Source organism: Staurois parvus, unplaced genomic scaffold (assembly GCF_062004578.1).
Source record: "Staurois parvus isolate SC_StPar_1 unplaced genomic scaffold, SC_StPar_1.0 ptg000097l, whole genome shotgun sequence".
NCBI classification, from domain to species: domain Eukaryota; kingdom Metazoa; phylum Chordata; class Amphibia; order Anura; family Ranidae; genus Staurois; species Staurois parvus.
The window spans coordinates 3,061,417-3,081,301 of NW_028317893.1; the positions used below are offsets into that span (position 1 = coordinate 3,061,417).

Genomic DNA, 19,885 nt, shown 5'->3' on the forward strand with positions numbered 1-19,885 from the left:
GCTAGAACTAAAAAAGGTTTCTTCACACTCTGCAGAGCTGAGTGCCCATGTGAACGAGCACTTAAAATAGAACTGTGACCAGGGTATGGACATTTAACTATTTACGTGTTCCTAACAAACCTTAAATAGGCTTTATAATAAGCCTTCACTGGCCTCTCTAGCTGCAAACACAGTGGAGCAGTTCATCCTCACAATTTTCAATATATTCAGTGAAGGAATCTGTCTCCTTTCTTCCTGTTTCCCTGCTCTCTGTTTACATTACAGACTAGAAGGCTGGCAGGCTGCTAGGAGGTGAGAACTAAAAGTGTAACGTTACTCATAACAGCTTGATAAAAAAATGAATGTTCTTTAGCAAGGAATAAACATTATACATTAATAAATATGCATTTAAAATTAGTGTGTGCTGTAAATTGCCTCCAGCATTGCTCCTGTTTCTTCTTGCCAGAGGCTGACTTTTTGCTGGAGACCAGAACTTTCTCTTCTTTGCTGAGAACGCTCCCCTATCCTTAGTCTCAAAAAGTATATGCCACTTTCTGCATGTCTTTTCTCAGCAAAAGGGGGAGGTACAGGAGTTGTGGAGTGCTTGGATTCACAGTGCTGCCAAGGGAGAAAAAATCGGGAAGATAAGATAAGCCACTCTCTATAAGTTTAACTCTTTGCTTTTGCTGGTCTCCCCTGCAGCATAGTTTGTCCTGTCAACTCGCCTACTTTCGTTGTTCTCTCTCTTTAAAGTGGAACTTTAGGCAGAAATTTAAGTCCTGCTAAATCACGTCAGGCTGGCCCCTTTTGCAGGTATAGCTATGTAAAACGTTAACAAATAAGTGTCTATAATGTTTTAAATCCAGTAATACGCTCTCACCCTGCTCTGCACATACTCAATTGCTCTCTATTTTTTTGTTAGTGCCAAAAATGTAGAGGCCGATATATTGACAGCCTAAAGATTGACCGCTGCTCAGGGGCTCTGGGCTTCAGCAAATGGCAGCCTCCGACAAGAAGAAATCGCAACAATGCTGGAGGCAATTTACTGCACACACTAATTTTGGTAGCAGTATTAATGTGGAAAGTGTCTTCCTTGCTAAAGAAATGTATTTATTGTTTATCATGTTATGGGTAAATTTCAGCTTTAATCAGTCCTTCCTTTGAACAGGCGGTCATATTCCTGTGGTTTCTTCCCTCCCTCATGTTGTCAGCATATCGCCCTCTAGTGACTGCCTCACAGTGCAGAGAATAGAAGCAACTGCGGCTGTGCAGAACAGGGTGGAGAGAGAGGGAGAACTACTGGATTTCAAATAGCATAGGTACTTAATTAAAAAGTTTTATATCCTCATACATATAAAAGGTGCCAGCAGGAAGCAATTTGTCAATACTTACGTTTCTGACTAAGGTTCCACCTAAATGATCTAGTGAGGGAAAACAAATGTGACAGTATTTGTTTCGTAGTTTTGAGGATGAATTCATACATACATTTAAATAAAGAGATCATGGAGAACTCGATACATAGGGAAAAGAAGATTTGGGGGATTGTTCAGAAAGCGGGTTTATTTTTAGGAAACATAAGTCACAAAACAATATAACATATCAATGTTGATTGATTATTTGTTTTCAGGAATCAAGTCAAAGGTCGATGAGTTGAAGGCAGCCTATGATCGGGGAGAGTCTCCAAATCTTGAAGACTATGAGCCTTATACCGTTGCCAGCCTACTGAAGCAATACTTGCGGGAGCTACCTGAAAATGTGCTTACCAAAGATCTGATGCCTCGGTTTGAAGACGCTTGTGGCAAAAGCTCTGAAGCTGAAAGGTTGCAGGAGTGTCAGCGCCTTCTAAAGGAGCTGCCAGAATGCAACCTCTACTTGATTTCATGGTTGATTGTTCACATGGACCATGTCATAGAGAAAGAACTTGAAACTAAAATGAATATACAAAATATTTCTATTGTGCTCAGTCCAACAGTTCAGGTACTAAACTATTCGATTTTTCAGTATTTCCACTATAAACTGTGTACTCATTCTGAATGTCAGCAATACTCAGCATGCAGATATTCATTGTTTAACAGGAGACATGTTATCTCAAACAATGGTCCCAAATTAAGGGAATTGGTATTTATGGGCCATATAATGTCACTTGAGGGTCACACTCCAGATCAATTCCAGCAAAGAAACTATATAGCACTTTGGAATGGGAACTTCACCCTTACCTTACAAATTACAATAAATGCACCTTTAGTAATAGCTGTCTATAAGCAGATATTGTTAGATAATTGTAGGCTTTTTATTCTTTGCGTAGTTTTTTTTTCTCCCCATTTTTCTCGCCGTGGCCATTTTTACTAAGGGCAAATGATTCTATTTCCCTTTACTTCCTGGAACTCTAGGTCTACCTCCTGGAACATGTGACAGTGCACATTGTCTGAGATGGAGGTGATGTAACTGAAAGGCCCTGATTATATCACCAGTGCTCTATTAGGAAATGGAACAACAGTCATTGTTACGTTAAAGAAAAAAGTGACTAAAATCCTAAGTCTAACTATTCTTAAAAATGTTCTCTCTGCTTTACTATTCTGCCTACCCTGTATAAAAAAGACGAGTGTATATACCTATTTTTAATCCACTCCGATCTGATCACATGATCTTGCAGCTTTGGTACAACTGCAGCAGCAACTTAGCCCAGGGGAGCCGTTGGCCCAGGGGAGCTGTTGCTGTGAAATTATCTGACTGGACTGGAGAGGATTACAATAGGTAAGTAGGTAAGTATACATCTTTTGTTTTATACAGTTTGGGTTGGTGCTAGGAGGGGTGAAGGAACATTTTTAGGAATAGTTAGACATTTCTTTCACTTTAACTAATGAATGTAAAATTATTTCAAACCAGCATGTAGAGGTGCATGCTGATGTGATTTTTAGTGAAAAGAGGGGAAAGGTCTGCTATAACACTGTAGCAGTGGTCTCCAAACTGTATCCCGGGGGCTGGATGCTGCCCTTTGCCTGCTTTTATTTGGCCCTTGGGGAATTATTCCCCCCACTGTCAGTAACAGTGGTGCATAGTTTCTGCTACTGACACCAACATTGGGGCACTATTCCTCCCAATGACGGGGCACCATTCCTCCTATTGATACCAATGTATGGGCACCATTCCTACCACTGATACCAATGAATGGGCACCATTCCTACCACTGATACCAATGAATGGGCACCATTCCTACCACTGATACCAATGAAGGGGCACCATTCCTCCCACTGATACCAATGAAGGGGCACCATTCCTCCCACTGATACCAATGAAGGGGCACCATTCCTCCCACTGATAACAACAACAGGGCACTATTACTTCCCCCGTTACCAATGATGGAGCATTGTTTACTCCCACTGACTCCAAGATATTTTCTTCTCCCACTGACAGTTTGGCACCCCTAAAGTTTGAAAGACCGTAAACTGACCTATTTATAGAGTTTGGCGACCCCTGCACTATAGTAACAATTGCAACCTTCAACATTTTGTCCCAGAGAAAAGGGAGCTGCAGTATAAGCTGCAGATTTGAAAAGCATCTCAGGCCTCATTCATTTTAAATGATTAAAGCACCAAGGTCTGCAAAGTTTGCCCGAAAAACAGTTTGACATGCAAGTCTTACAAGTTGCTACCGCCACCTCCGTTTCAAGGGGATTGGATTTCTGCTGGAAGGAGAAATTACCTGATGTACCTTTTTGAAAAAACTTTACAGCATCGGTGAAAAAGAGAGAAAATTCTACTTTTCGGGTCCGTTTACACTAGTGCTATATCTGATGTAACTTGTCATAAAGAATTGCAGGTCAATGGAAATCATTGTTTTCAAAAGTGCCCGTGTACATCAATGCAATGGCACAATTTTGGAAAAGGTTTCTGTACTATGTTTCGATTCCAGCATGATTTTGGCCCCATAGAATATGGAAAGCACTTCAAACTAGCATCCAAGTTGTATAATCACACTAAAGAAAACCTGTAATTTGCTCATCCAGGGAAAAGCAACAAGTTTTCTTTATTCTCTCAAACCTTTAGCTCCAGTTTGAGATGTGAAAGCCTAGGTGCAGCAAAAAGCACAAACCGCAAAACACAACTTGCAGCCAGTAGGATGTGTCCCTTGTGCTGATTTCTCTCTGTTAGTAAAAACCTTCTTCAGTGTTAATGCCTGAAAGCAGCTGTCCGGTGCACAGGTTACAGCCAGTTTCTTCAAAACGTTATGTAAAGGTTGTGGATGATTGACTTTGCCAATATCTTAGAAATCTGTTTTGGATAAATATATCCTGTATTATCTCCTATAATTGGTGGTGTAATAACTAATAGGTGAGATTGTCAAGGCAATGCCAAAGCTTATTTTTCTTGTTGTCTTTCAGATCAGTAACCGCGTTCTATATGTATTTTTTACCCACGTTCAAGAACTCTTTGGAGGAATAGTCATTAAGAAAGTAATTAAACCTCTTCGTTGGTCTAATATGGCCACCATGCCTGCGCTGCCTGAAACACAAGATACCATTAAAGAAGAAATCAGACGACAGGTTGTTCTTTATTATTTTTGGTATCATATGTATAGTTGTATTCCACTACTTTTTGCAGTAATTTCCTATAGGCATGGAAAAGCATCTTTTTGTTTAGATGAGCTAAAGAAACAGATGGGCATTGTGTATAGAATATTTTCTGAAGAAAAAAGTTGTTCTACCAAAAAATCATCTCTTTAATTTTTGATCATCCACTGTGAAAATGACATGTGAGATTCTTTCCTGTAGACAACTGTAACTATGCTGAAGACAAAAGTCCAATTTACCTTTAAATAAATCTGTCATAAGAGATGTGCCATTTACCTCTTTTTTGAATACTAGATACTTGGTTGTTGTGCTGCCCCACAAACCTCAGTAATCTGAGTCATTTATCTGTTACTAGTCAGCAGTCCTTGTCTGCAAACTTGTTCTAGGTCATAGACTCAAATTATTGAAGCCAGAGGGTTGTCATGACAGTCAAGTAGTTAGCGTTTTTAAAATGTGATTTCAGCAATGGAAGGCACTGTGTTCTGAATCAAGAGGCAAACGAGGCTGACGAGCACATGTCCTCTGGGTCAATACCTCAATGCAACAAAGGGGGCTTGCGGCAGTGGTCTGGACTGTGGCTGCTGCCAGTGATCTGGGTAGGCAAGCCATTGTTTTTTTCTGCACTATGAGGGTCCATTCACATCTGAGCCTTCTGTGAAAGTGTGTGTTTTCGTGTGTGTAAAACATTCTGCACCCCAAACACGGCAAGCAGATGAGCATTTTTAAAACTTGTAAAGCTTACTGCCCAGAAGAGTACAGGAGCTTCTTTGGCACGGCCAAATGAATGTGCTGTCCTATGCATGTAGCGCACGGAAATGCGTGTTCACAATATGCTATGTATGAACCTAGTGGGACAGTATGAATTTTGCCTTACCAAAAAAATTCACATGGGGCTGGGGTTATTATAATGTCTGCAGGAAAATGTATGTTCCATAGCTTGTTCACACCCTAAAGCATGTAATTTAACGCACATTTTCGTGTGTTGAGATGTGTTGTGTTTGATAGAAAATTCACTAGCATAGTGTCCAGCCAAAAGCCTTTTTTCTAGTTTTGGATACTTTGAAAGGATTAGTACTCCTTTTAGTTTTACCCTCCCCTCATCTCCTGCTGGCAATGGTTTCACCAGACGGGGAGATTTACTAAAACTGGTGCACTCAGAATCTGGTGCGGCTGTGCATGGTAGCCAATCAGCTTCTAACTTAAGCTTGTTCAATTAACCTTTGACAAATACCTGGAAGCTGGTTGGTTTCTGTGCAGAGCTGCAGCAGATTTTGCACCATGCAGTTTTAGAAAATAACCTCCCATGTGTCTGTAATGAGACACAGACCGAGATAAAACTCTAATATGGGTTCCAGATTTCTCCACTACAGAAATACATTTTATTTCTGTCTGTGTTTCTATTGAAGAGTTTGATAAAATGTCATCAGGATAGAAAGAGAAGGGAAATAGTTTTCATGGAGCTACGTATAGGAGTGAAAGCCTGATAGGGGGTTTAACCATTCCTCACTCAAAACTGAAAAAAAAAAATGTTTTGGCTGGATGTACCTCAATGCATGGTGATAAAAAAAACAAAACGGTCCAACACTATTTTTAAAAATGCACTCTGCAGCGCACAAGCATTTCTTGAAGGATAAGTTCACCTTTCAAAAAAAGAAAAATAACTGTGCATCTTTTTTGCAGGTAAAAAAAAATGTGCATTTATAAATTTTTTTTATTCTGCAGCTTGTAAGATATTGCACCCACAATCAGCAGCTTGTGGGTGCAATGCCAGGTTCCTGCAGACACTCAGTGCAGCTGTCTGCCCATACCTTGTAGATTGCCCCATGGGTGAAGTTTAGTATATAGTATGTATTAGTATAGCTTTACACATTGAACACAATAAAATAAATATTTCCCACTAAACATTAAAATTCCTACCCAAGCCCTTGCAGTTTACAACTTTCAATGCTATTTACTCCTCTCCCAGTGTTGTTTCTTTGAACTTTTGGTTATCACAAGAAAGCGTTAACAGTGAACAGTGCAGTCTCTCATCCGCCTGTTAGTTTTGAGAGGGGTGAAAGGAGGAGTAACAGGGGAGTGCCTTGCAATCCCAGGCTTTGGAGCGGTATATTTCTGTTCATGAAAACAGTGTAGGGAGACACAGCTCTAGTCCCTGCAAGCAAGGGTGGCTCCATAGGATGCTGCAAGAGAAAGGAGCCACTCTATAACAAAAAAACCTGGGGGAGCGGCCATTCAAACAGCTTAAACCTGAACATAGGCAAGGTTTAAAAGGTAAAGAAGCTGCATGATCGGTAAGTAATTAAATCAGCTGCTGAAAGTGCTTAAAAAACCCCCCAAAAACTTTAATATTACTTTAACGATCAAGCAGGGTCCCTTTTAATATTCAGCTAACAGCAATGTGGAATAATCATAGCCGTAAAACTAGCTACAATTAATTAAAGGCAAAAATTTTTTTATAGACCTGGAATGATGAGGGGTTAACCCCATGACCCAAGTCTTCCGGCAACTCCCCCTCCTGCTACAATTCTCACCTAGGCAAAAATGACATGTCCTGCTCCTGCAGCCTCCTAGGATATCCTTGTCGCATATCCCAGGAGGCTGCAGGGGACAATCCATAGAGTGGCTAGAGGGCAGAGCTGGATTGCGTCATCAGGAGCCAGGCTGCCCAAACCTGAAAGAGAAAGCTGGCTAAGGAGCCCAAGGTGGAGATGCAGTATATGACACCATAACAATGCAATTGTTGCAAGACTATGCTGGATTTACTGGGCAGGTGTGTATGTTCTTTGAGGAGAACCCAACCAGTAAGGAAGGGATGGGGGAAGAAAAAACAGAGAGGGTAGAAATATTCCATATATTCCAGCTATATTCTGGCTTTATGTATACAGCCAGAATATAGCTGGGTTTTGTAGCTTTTAATATATTTGTAGTGAATATAGCTTCACCACTTAAAGTGGTTAAGTCACTTTTGCATATCGCCTCTATCACCTCTGTTTTAGGAAGATATAAACTACTGTTTGGTCATTTAGAAGAAAAAAAAAATCTAATCCTATATACCTTGTTGCAGAGCGCTGCTGGGTAGGTCATGTGACCTCCCTCCGCTCTCATTCCCCGGTCTAAGGAGAGCAGCGGAAGGGGCTGAGATTCCCCTCTGAAGTCAGTTGGCCTGAAGAGGGAGGTCACATGACCTCACAGCGGCACTGTACAAGAGGATATTTAGCACTATAAGTTGAAAATAAATGACACCTAGTAGTTTATATCTTCCTAAAACAGAGGGGATAGAAGTGATTTATATACAGTACTTTACTGCCACAGCAGAAGTGTGGCAGGAGGGGAGGGGCAGGGAGGAGATCAATTTCACACACAGACTACTGAACTGAAAGGCATGGAGGGAGGGGGAGAGACTGTAAAAACAGCGGGATGATGGAGGCATGTAAACTATGCTATTGATCATACTTTATAGGGACAGGAGGTTTTTTTTTTTTAAGGGTTATAACTGCTTTAACTTTACCATGACTTTAAGTGTAACTGCAGGCAAGCCTTTCAATACAAAGGTGAAGTACTTACTGTATTTTCTGTTTTACCTGCAAAAAAATAAAGCCTGTTCATCTTATTCCATGATTCACACACATCTGTGACTCTGCATAGCTATAGAGGAAACTTATTTTTTTTGGTGTATGTTTGTTTTTTTTTTCCCTGTGTGTTTTGGACTGTATTTTGAAACCATTTTCCTATATTACACAGGAATTTCTGTTGAATTGCCTGCATCGGGATCTTCAGGCTGGTATTAAGGATCTCTCTAAAGAAGAAAGGCTGTGGGAGGTGCAGAGGATCTTGACGGCTCTTAAAAGGAAGTTGCGAGAAGCTAAAAGGCAGGTGTGTGACACTCATAGGCTTAGCCTGTCTGCTTCATTAAGCATCTTAGCAACAGGCATGCCTAATGGTACAGAATGGACAAGGCTCACCCTTGTATGGTTCTTGGCTGAGGCCCAACATCCTGAATTAGTTGGTCATGTGATTTGTTAGACTTCACTTGCCAAGCACAGCTGCACCCATTTCACATGCTCTCCCTTGCCTTTTTTTTTGGCCTTGTGCAGTTGTAAAATGTTGTTAGTGTTGATCTAAACTAGTGTGCAAATGCCAAGGTATTTATTCGTATGAGAATAATAAATGGGATTATTTTCCTTGGCAAGATTGTCTTAATTATGCCACAGTTTATCATGCAAGGCAAGAATATCTGGTTACTGGTACGCTGTGGACAATCTAACGTCTAATAATGTGCATGAGCATTTGATTGTAGTTTTGGAATGAAAAAAGTCATTTTAGACTGTGTGATTTGAGCCAAAGCAATAACCACATTAATTTAACCATGATAAACAATACTACAACAGATAGATTTATATATTAAAAAAGTGTAGCACTTCACTTCTTGATCTGGTGAAATAAAAAAAATGTGAATATATATGCACCAAAAAAGTGATTTGCAGTAAGACCAGGCAGTAAAGTGCTGAGCAAACTGTTGGCGCCATATAAATCCTGTATAATAATAATAAAGTGAATGCACAGGTGCCTTACATGCAGTATTAGAAGTTATGTTTATGTGCATGTTATTTTGAGGTCAGTAAAAAAATGTTTTATATGGAGAGCATTAGATGGTCGTCTTTTGTCTTTTTGAGGAATTGCTGTATGTTGTGAAGACTGCATTATCAAGAAGAGAGATGTCTCCCTAAAAGGAGGATTTTGTGTACCAGCTGGGATTCCATAAGGAGAGTGTGATGGAGGGCCTGGCTATAATAGCTATATGATGGCAAGGGTTTATTGAGATAGAGATATATATATATATATATATATATATATATATATATATATATATATATATATATATATATATATATATATATATATATATATATATATATATATATATATATATATAAAATTTTTTACACACACACCATGTGCACAATCATTAGGCAAGTGAGTATGTTGACCAAATCTTCATTTTTATTCATATTGTCAAACTCCCAAGCTGTATAAATGTGAATGCTTATTACATGTATCATATATTCATATGTTGCATATATCATCTGATATGTAATGAGGGAGGGTATGACTTAAGGAGATCAACACCATACAGTCAGGTCCATAAATATTGGGACATGGACACAATTCTAATATTTTTGGCTCTATACACCACCACAATGGAATTAAAATGAAACGAACACGATGTGCTTTAACTGCAGACTTTCAGCTTTAATTTGAGGGTATTTACATCTAAATCAGGTGAACGGTGTAGGAATTACAACAGTTTGCATATGTGCCTCCCACTTGTTAAGGGACCAAAAGTAATGGGACAATTGGCTTCTCAGCTGTTCCATGGCCAGGTGTGTGTTATTCCCTCATTATCCCAATTACAATGAGCAGATAAAAGGTCCAGAGTTCATTTCAAGTGTGCTATTTGCATTTGGAATCTGTTGCTGTCAACTCTCAAGATGAGATCCAAAGAGCTGTCAATATCAGTGAAGCAAGCCATCATTAGGCTGAAAAAGGAAAACAAACCCATCTGAGAGATGGCAAAAACATTAGGCGTGGCCAAAACAACTGTTTGGAACATCCTTAAAAAGAAGGAACGCACCGGTGAGCTCAGCGACACCAAAAGACCCGGAAGACCACGGAAAACAACTGTGGTGGATGACCGAAGAATTCTTTCCCTGGTGAAGAAAACACCCTTCACAACAGTTGGCCAGATCAAGAACACTCTCCAGGAGGTAGGTGTATGTGTGTCAAAGTCAACAATCAAGAGAAGACTTCACCAGAGTGAATACAGAGGGTTCACCACAAGATGTAAACCATTGGTGAGCCTCAAAAACAGGAAGGCCAGATTAGAGTTTGCCAAACGACATCTAAAAAAGCCTTCACAGTTCTGGAACAACATCCTATGGACAGATGAGACCAAGATCAACTTGTACCAGAGTGATGGAAGAGAAGAGTATGGAGAAGGAAAGGAACTGCTCATGATCCTAAGCATACCACCTCATCAGTGAAGCATGGTGGTGGTAGTGTCATGGCGTGGACATGTATGGCTGCCAATGGAACTGGTTCTCTTGTATTTATTGATGATGTGACTGCTGACAAAAGCAGCCGGATGAATTCTGAAGTGTTTCGGGCAATATTATCTGCTCATATTCAGCCAAATGCTGCAGAACTCATTGGACGCCGCTTCACAGTGCAGATGGACAATGACCCAAAGCATACTGCAAAAGCAATCAAAGAGTTTTCTAAGGGAAAGAAATGGAATGTTATGCAATGGCCAAGTCAATCACCTGACCTGAATCCGATTGAGCATGCATTTCACTTGCTGAAGACAAAACTGAAGGGAAAATGCCCCAAGAACAAGCAGGAACTGAAGACATTTGCAGTAGAGGCCTGGCAGAGCATCACCAGGGATGAAACCCAGCGTCTGGTGATGTCTATGCGTTCCAGACTTCAGGCTGTAATTGACTGCAAAGGATTTGCAACCAAGTATTAAAAAGTGAAAGTTTGATTTATGATTATTATTCTGTCCAATTACTTTTGGTCCCTTAACAAGTGGGAGGCACATATGCAAACTGTTGTAATTCCTACACCGTTCACCTGATTTGGATGTAAATACCCTCAAATTAAAGTTGACAGTCTGCAGTTAAAGCACATCTTGTTCGTTTCATTTCATATCCATTGTGGTGGTGTATAGAGCCAAAAATGTTAGAATTGTGTCGATGTCCCAATATTTATGGACCTGACTGTATATCAAGGTGTGCACAATTATTAGGCAGCTTATTTTCCTTAGGCAAAATGGGCCAAAAAAAGATTTTTCTGACTCTAAAAAGTCAAAAATTGTAAAAAGTCTTTCAGAGGGATGCAGCAGTCTTGAAATTGGAATGTGATCACAGAACCATCAAACATTTTGTTGCAAATAGTCAATAGGGTCACAAAAAAACCTGTTGAGAAAGAAAGATGCAAATTAATTGCCAAAGATTTGAGAAGAATCAAATATGAAGCTACCAGGAACCCATTATCCTCCAGTGCCGTCAATTTCCAGAACTGCAACCTACCTGGAGTGCCCAGAGGTACAAGGTGTTCAATGCACAGAGACATGGAGAAGGTAAAGTAGGCTGAAACCCGACCACCACTGAACAAGACACGTCAAAACTGGGCCAAGAAATATCTGAAAACAGATTTTTCAAAGGTTTTAAGGACTGATGCGATGAGTGACTCTTGACGGGCCGGATGGATGGGCTGGATCAGTAACGTGCACAGAGCTCCACTTCAACTCATGCGCCTGCGAGGTGGAGTAATGGTATCGGCTGGTAAGATGAGCTAGTTTGACCTTTTCAGGACTCAAAATCAACTACCAAACCTACTGCCAGTTTTTAGATGACACTTAAGCAGTGCTACAGGAAAAAGTCTGCATCTTTCAAGAAGTGATATTTATGCTCCATCACACGCATTGAAGTACTCCAGTGCGTACCTAGCCAGTAAAGGCCTTAAAGATTAAAAAATAATGACATGGCCCCCTTCCTCACCTAACCTAAACCCTATTGAGAACTTGTGGGCCCTTCTTAAACAGGAGATTTACACTAAAGGAAAACGGTACACCTCTCTGAACAGTGTTTGGGAGGCTGTGGTTGCTGCTGCACAAAATGTTGGTTGTCAAAAGATCAAGAAATTGACAGACTCCATGAATGGAAGACTTATGACTGATATTGAAGAGAATGGTGGCTGGATTTATTTTTCTTTTTTTTTGAAATGTCAGAATTTTGTAAATTTTGAGTTGTTTTATTATTCTCACTTTAACAGATGAAAATAAATGAGATGGGGAAAACGTTTGTTTTTCATTTAGTTGCATAATAATTCTGCACTCTAACACTTGCCCAATAATTGTACACACATACTGTAGATATTCTCCTAAGAATGCCAAAACCTTACTTTACTTAAATATTCAGGTTTATAAACATTTTGGATTGACCGAGAGTACTGTAGTTGTTCAATAATTAAATGAATCCTCAAAAATACAACTTGCCTAATAATTGTGCACAGAGGGGTATGTATATTTATTTTGGCAGTGCTGTGCCCCTCCAGTGTTAAAGAGTTGTTGACCCAGGATTCTCATCTAGGCAGGTTGAGGGGCTCCAGTGGGCTTTTGTCATGAAGAAGAAACTGGCTTTTCAGTTTCCTCAGTGTTTAGTAAAGTCTATTTTAAGACCTGGAGTCCAGAAATTTCTTGGCTCGTGTTTTTAAGAACAACCGACACACTGATTGTACAGGTGAGGGCTGGGCTTTAACTTGTTGCCGACCGCAGATAGCCGAATGACGGCTGCCCTGCGGCCGGCCAGTTCTGAGTGGACATCATATGACGTCCCCCCAGAACGCGCTCTCCTGCGCGCCCCAGGGGGCGCGCACCCGGAGATCTCTGTGATGGCTGTGTCCTACGGACACAGCTGATCACGTGATGTGGTAAAAGACCAATCACAGCGGCCTTTTACCACCTGATCAGCGGTGTCCAATGACACGCTGATCAGAGGGAAATGCAAGTGCCGGTTCTCGGCTGCACTTTCCTCACGCTGTCAGATCGTGAGGAAAGTACTGCCGAGAACCGGCAGTTGTCAGAGCGGGGATCGGCACCGATCATCAGGGCACTGATGATCAGTGCCCTGATGATCGGTGCCCAGCAGTGACACCCGCAAGTTCCGCCCACCTGTGCCCAGCAGTGCGCCCACTAGCTCCGCCCACCTGTGCCCAGCAGTGCCACCCACCTGTGCCCACCCACCTGTGCCCACCAGTGCCCACCCACCAGTGCCGCCCACCAGTGCAGCCCAGCAGTGCTGCCAGTCAGTGCCCAGCGGTTGTGCCAGTCAGTGCCGCCAGTCAGTGCCCAGCAGTGATGCCAGTCAGTGCCGTCTATCAGTACCCATCATCAGTGTCACCTATCAGTGCCGCCTATCAGTGCTGCATATTAGTGCCGCCTATTCACGACACCTCATTAGTGCTGTCTATCAGTGCCGCCTATCCGTGCCACCTCATTAGTACTGCCTATCAGTGCCCTTTAGTGCTGCCTATCAGTGCCGCCTATCAGTGCCCATCAGTGCTGCCTCATCAACGCACATCAGTGAAGGAGAAAAATTACCTGTTTGAAAAATTTTATAAAAGAAACAAAGAAACTTTTTTTTTTTTTTTTTCAAATTTTTGGCAATTTTTTTATTTATAGCGCAAAAAGTAAAGCACCCAGTGGCAATTAAATACCACCAAAAGAAAGCTCTATTTGTGAGAAAAAAATGATCAAAATTTCATATGGGTACAATGTTGCATGACCGCGCAATTGTCAATCAAAGTGCGGCAGCGCTGAAAGCTGAAAATTGGCCTGGTAAATAAGGGGGTATAAGTGCCTGGTAGTCAAGTGGTTAAGTAGTGACCTGACTGGGGTTGTAGGCTCCGCCCAGGCAGACAGGAGGCCTTTGCTCAGGAGTCAGGACAGCTCCACCTAGGAGAGGCAGGTAGGAGCCAGAGCTGGGGACACGCATGCACGCACACGAAAGTAGGCAGCAACGTAAGGGTACATTACTTTGCTTACAGCAGCCTTCCATCTACAGTACATTGTGGGCGAGTGGGTAAAGTGTGTGTGTTTTTTTGTTTTTTTGTTTTTCACTAATTTTGAAGCGATTTATCTGCTGTAAAAGCTTTTAGTAGAGATTTATTAGTAATTATTTTGGTGCATAAATATTCACATCTTCATTTCATCACTATAAGAAGTGGAACACTATATTTTATTATATAAATTTTCAGGTTTATGTGATATGTTTTTTAATTTTAGCTAGATCTACTAACAGGTGGTGTTTGGTAGCTGCATGGGGAAACGTTTTCTATATTATACTGCAACAGAGAAATTAAGTTCCTGGAATGAATTTAAAGTGTTACTAAACTCCGGACCCAGCATTCACCTTATCTGGTCTTTCACAGTACACAGAACATGAACGTGCAAATATTTTAGTAAATCTAAACTGCTTTTCTCATCTGAGTTAGAGCAGTCTTGTGTCTTCTATCCGTGTCCAGCAGAGCACTGGTTAAAGCTTGTAGGAGGAGTTTTCATTCTGCTCTAGGAAGATGCAGAGCCCCTGACCTCTGTCTGGACAATGCTGATTGGCCCTGTGCTGATCACATGCACCCTCCCAGCAAAAAAAAGCCTCTCTAGCAATACACACCAAACTGAGCATGTGAAGAGTGACTCCACACAATATATCTTATCAGGAGATAAGAGGTGGACACTGAAATAAGGTGAGGATCAGAGAAGTCAGGATCAAACATCTTTTTTACATAATGCAGAGGATTAACCCCTTAAGTTCCACAGTGCATATAACAAGCATGCTTTACTGTATATACAGACTGATTTTGCTGTTGTGGGTTTAGTAACACTTTAACTTAATATTGTGCAAATGTTTAGGTGATTTTTGTCTTCAATGGGAGGCTTCCTTAACTGAATATTATACAGCAAAGCTTTAAAGCTGAATTGCAGGCAATTTATTGCCTATTAAGACTGCTAATGACATCACAGGTTTGCTCAGTCTGTGCAAAGCACTTGGTTGTAGGAGGAACTCTCCCTATGTTTCGTCAACATGGTGTGCATCTCAAAGAGTTTTGCTGTAGCTTGGGCAGAGGTCGTGAGTGGTGCACTTAATATAGGAAGAGGGTTTGACTGGGGGTGTAAAATGGGGGGTTTCAAGCATCTGCATGCAATGATGTAATCATGACATGTCTGCCTTTACAAAACTCTACTTTTGTCAGATACAAGACCAGTCACCTTGAGCAGGTCTAAAGTGCAGTGGTGACCAGTCATTCCTAAAGAAAATGTCTGCGCATAAGCAAGGTGCAATCAATTTTCTGGCAAGATTTCTGAACACTGCTGGCAGTAGTATAATAAAGTGAGAGGCAGACTCAAATAGGACTTCACATGTTCTATGTCATTTGGGGGAAAAAAGTGTAGCCTAGAGTTCAGTTTTAAATTAAAGCACAATTGTGCCCAGGGTAAAGATAATCTCCCTGATCTGGTGCTTGCACATGTTCTTCCTTAGTTTGTCACCAGAAAACCCAGAGGTCTCAAAAATATTGGATGCTCTATTATGCAAATAATGACCAAAAGTGATCATGTTGGGTTCTTGCCCTCTCTATCCTCATCCTGTGATTAGCCTCCATTTGGCTATTAACTGTGACCTCATTAGCCAATTTGAAGTATTAAATTAAGGATCCAAAACTGAAAGGCAAGAGTGCTAACCATGTAACCACCATTTTGATTGATATTTCATTATATTTACCTGTTAAATAAGAGAAAAAAAAATTGTTACTAGGCCGTACCACTTTTTTTTTCTGTTTGATGTAATGGGAGCCATGGATGAGGAAGGGGCAGAAATAAAGCCTAGTTATTTATACCTAATCATCAGTTTTCCAGTTTCATATCCAGTATCTTATCCACTTATTTAGGACTGTGAAACAAAAATTGCGCAAGAAATTGCCAGTCTTTCTAAGGAAGATGTTTCTAAAGAAGAAATGACTGAAAATGAAGAAGAAGTTCTTAATATTCTGCTTGCACAGGTATTTCTATTTACACTGCTGTGTACTGCCTGTAAGGGGCTGTCCTTTAAACTCTCTTAAGATTGCTAAGATTCTTAGTGTGGTTGTTAAACCTCCCTAGTGGTATTCCCGAGTGTAGCTCGGGGTAAAATGTCAGTGCCAAAAGCGGTAACCCCGAGCTACACTTGGGCTTACCATGCGGCGCTGCATAGGGAGTCCCTGCAGCACTTACCTTGTCTTTCGCTCCCGCGATGTGTCCCCTGCAGCGTCCCCGGCCATCTCCTCCGGCCGATGCCGGCATCCGGCTTCTGTGTTCCGGTCCCTGTGACGTCGGGACGTACGGGCGCCGGCGACGGCGGGAAATTTGAAAATTTTAAAAGTCATTTTTTTCAAAACAAATTTTACATAGCAAAACATTGCTGTTTCAACCCATTTCACATACATTTTGTCCCTAGTGCTTTGTCCTGTGCCCTGCCTGCATTTTGTCTGTTCTTTCTGCCTGGAAACTGAGAAAAGTCCATGGCGTCCAAAAAGTGTCCCTTTAGCTCAAAAGCGAGTTTAGATCAGCTAGAGAACAGCGATAGTAAATCAGAACCACTTGCAGAATTGAGTGATAATGATTCGTGGGGAAATTCGTCTTCAGACACGGAAAACGATTTTGCGACTTTGCTCAGCAATGTGCGAACTTGGCGCTATATTTCAAATTTCAGTGTTTTCGGTTTGATTATATTATTGAATTAAATGTATTATTATTATTTTTTAAGATTATTTATTAAATTATAATTTGATTTTGTGTTTCAAATTTTATCATACCCGGGATGTTTAATAGACTCTTGTTTGGACAGATTTCAGTGAGTTATTCCTAAAAATTACAGCCTACAATAAAAAAACTACATATTTCCATGCAAAATAATGGTACCGCTTTCAGCACCAAAAATCTGAAATAATCAGACCGCCAGGGAGGTTAAACAAAATCTACATCAAGTGGAATAAGGAGTTGCCACTATAATCCTCTTTCTGAAAATGCTGATTGCATGGCAGTCATCCCTTATCCTCTGACTCCAGTGCTTTCTGAGTCACTGACTCTGAGCATGCTTGCAGTCATTAGAGTTAAGTCAGAATTTCATATTTGTCTTAATTGTACAGTACAGGGCACAGGCATTGATTCTTAGGCCATGTGTTATATGCCACTACCTGTAGGTGAATGGACAATGGCAAAAGCTTTGCTGGGCCACCCCCATGTACCCATATAACCCTGTCTACTCCACAAGGCTCCATTTTTTGCTAGTGTCCTTAGGTAATGGAACTCATTTCTTGTTGGAGAAAATGCTTTTTATAATTTTTTTCACTAGTTTTCTTTTTGTTCTTTGGCTGATACTTCTATCAAGATCGGACTGCTTATTGGCTTATGGCTCACTTGCAGTTTCCGTATTGGTTACCCTGTCCATACATTGGGAACCATATCTGTACCCTGTGGCATTAGGGGTGGCCTATGACTAAGCAAGTGTTCATGTGAAAGGCATCTACTGCTCCTCTGTTCTTTCTTGGAGCTGTCATGTTCTTATCATATTGCTTGTAAAGGATTCCAATTTCATCAGCCACATTGTTGTTTGTGCGGCCAACCATTCTTTTTTTCCATTAGGGGTGGCCTGTAATGTTTCTTCTGACACTAAAGCCTGTGTTCAATAGGTGTGTGGTGCAACTAGTGAGTTAGCAGCAATATGCTATACTGTTCCAGGTATGTGGTCCGCTCACATGGCACACAGACCCTAAAGACCGCTTAGGGGTATGCCCTCTGTGAAGGGTGAAGCTTGGACCCTAGATGGGACCACCAACCTTGACAACTTTATATGCTAGTTCCTGGCTATACATGTCTTCTTTGCCCTTTACTTGGATCTGTAGTACACTCTACATTGAAAGCACAGGTTGTGCGGTAATCTACAGTTTGAGTGTTTTTTCCTTAGCTTTTATTGTCCTGCCTTATGGACAGGGGGTAACATCATTACACCATCTACTTCTTTAAAATGGGTGTTTTTTTCTTTTACCTCAGTACCAGATGTAATGCTTTATAAAACTAACTGTGCACTTTTGGCTGTCATCTTTCGATGATGACACAACTGATTGTTTCTGGCTCTCAAGTTGCTTATACCTCAGAAATATAGTCACAGGAACTCCATTTGCATCTGGGTGATTTGTGATTCCTTAATACCAGACATGCTGAACCCCCTCAGTCAGCATCTATGCCATGAGTACCCCACAGTGGAAGATCCTCACTTAGCATTGATGGCATACAGGCGCTTGGGAGCAGGAGCACATCAGCTAGCAGGAATTCTTCTGCCAGCCCTTGGAAAAATTCCAAGTTTCTCTCAGGTTTATAGTTGTTACCTTGTTTTGGAACAAAGTCTTAAGCAAACACTACTCTATCCCTCTGATTTTGGCTCCCTCACAGGCATGCAGCATGTGGACTGTATGATGAAAACTGAATGTACTGTGAAAAAAATAAATATTTGATCCCCTGCTGATTTTGAATGTTTGCCCACTCACAAAGAAATGATCAGTCTACAAATCGAATGGTAGGTGTATTGTAACATTGAGTGACAGAATAGCAACACAAAATTCAAAAGAAATGCATGTCTATCAAATTATGCACTGATTTGCATGTTCATGAGGGAAATAAGTATTTGATCCCTTTCACAAAACATGACTTAGTACTTGGTGGCAAATCCCTTGTTGGCAATCACAGAGGTCAGACGTTTCCTGTAGATGGCCACCAGGTTTGCACACATCTCAGGAGGGATTTTGGCCCACTCCTCTTGGCAGATCCTCTCCAAGTCTGTAAGGTTTTTTGGCTGACGGTTGGCAACTCGAACTTTCAGCTCCCTCCACAGATTTTCAATCAGATTAAGGTCTAGAGACTGGCTAGTCCACTCCAGGACCTTAATGTGCTTCTTCTTGAGCCACTCCTTTGTTGCCTTGGCCATGTGTTTTAGGTCAATGTCATGCTGGAACACCCATCCACAACCCATTTTCAATGTCCTTGCTGAGGGAAGAAAGTTCCACCCAAGATTTGATGGTACATTGCCCCGTCCATCGTCCCTTTGATGCGGCGCAGTTGCCTGTCCCCTTAACAGAAAAACACCCCCAAAGCAGAATGTTTCCACCACCATGTTTAACAGTTGGGATGGTGTTCTTGGGGTCATAGGCAGCATTCCTCCTCCTCCAAACACGGCGAGTTGAGTTGATGCCAAAGAGCTCAATTTTGGTCTCATCTGACCACAACACTTTCAACCAGTCGTCCTCTGCATCATTCAGATGTTCAGTGGCAAACTTCAGACAGGCCTGGACATGTGCTTTCCTGAGCAGAGGAACCTTGCGGGCACTGCAGGATTTCAATCCTTGTCGGCATAGTGTGTTACCAATTGTTTTTTTGGTGACTGTGGTCCCAGCTGCCTAGAGATCATTGGCAAGATCCTCACGTGTAGTTCTGGGATGATTCCTCACTGTTCTCATGATCATTGACACTCCACGAGGTGAGATCTTGCATGGTGCACCAGACCTTGGGAGACTGACAGTTGTTTTGTGTTTCTTCCATTTGCGAATGATTGCACCAACTGTTGTCACCTTCTCACCAAGCTGCTTGGTGATAGTTTGGTAGCCCAGTCCAGCTTTGTGTAGGTCTACAATCTTGTGCCTGACATCCTTGGACAGCTCCTTTTGATAACGTGCTCGTCCGCACAAAAC

At 41.4% G+C, this 19,885-nt stretch overlaps 1 protein-coding gene across 1 annotated transcript in view; it reads left to right on the forward strand.

The window, feature by feature from the left end:
* The window catches only part of RALBP1 (ralA binding protein 1), a 65,624-nt gene that overhangs the window by 31,897 nt on the left and 13,842 nt on the right, over positions 1-19,885 (forward strand). Inside the window, exons 4-7 of the mRNA XM_089671002.1 lie at positions 1,607-1,956; positions 4,361-4,522; positions 8,291-8,422; positions 16,055-16,165. Of these exons, the coding sequence (XP_089527128.1) occupies positions 1,607-1,956; positions 4,361-4,522; positions 8,291-8,422; positions 16,055-16,165 (755 nt within the window). The remainder of the gene's footprint in view (positions 1-1,606; positions 1,957-4,360; positions 4,523-8,290; positions 8,423-16,054; positions 16,166-19,885) is intronic.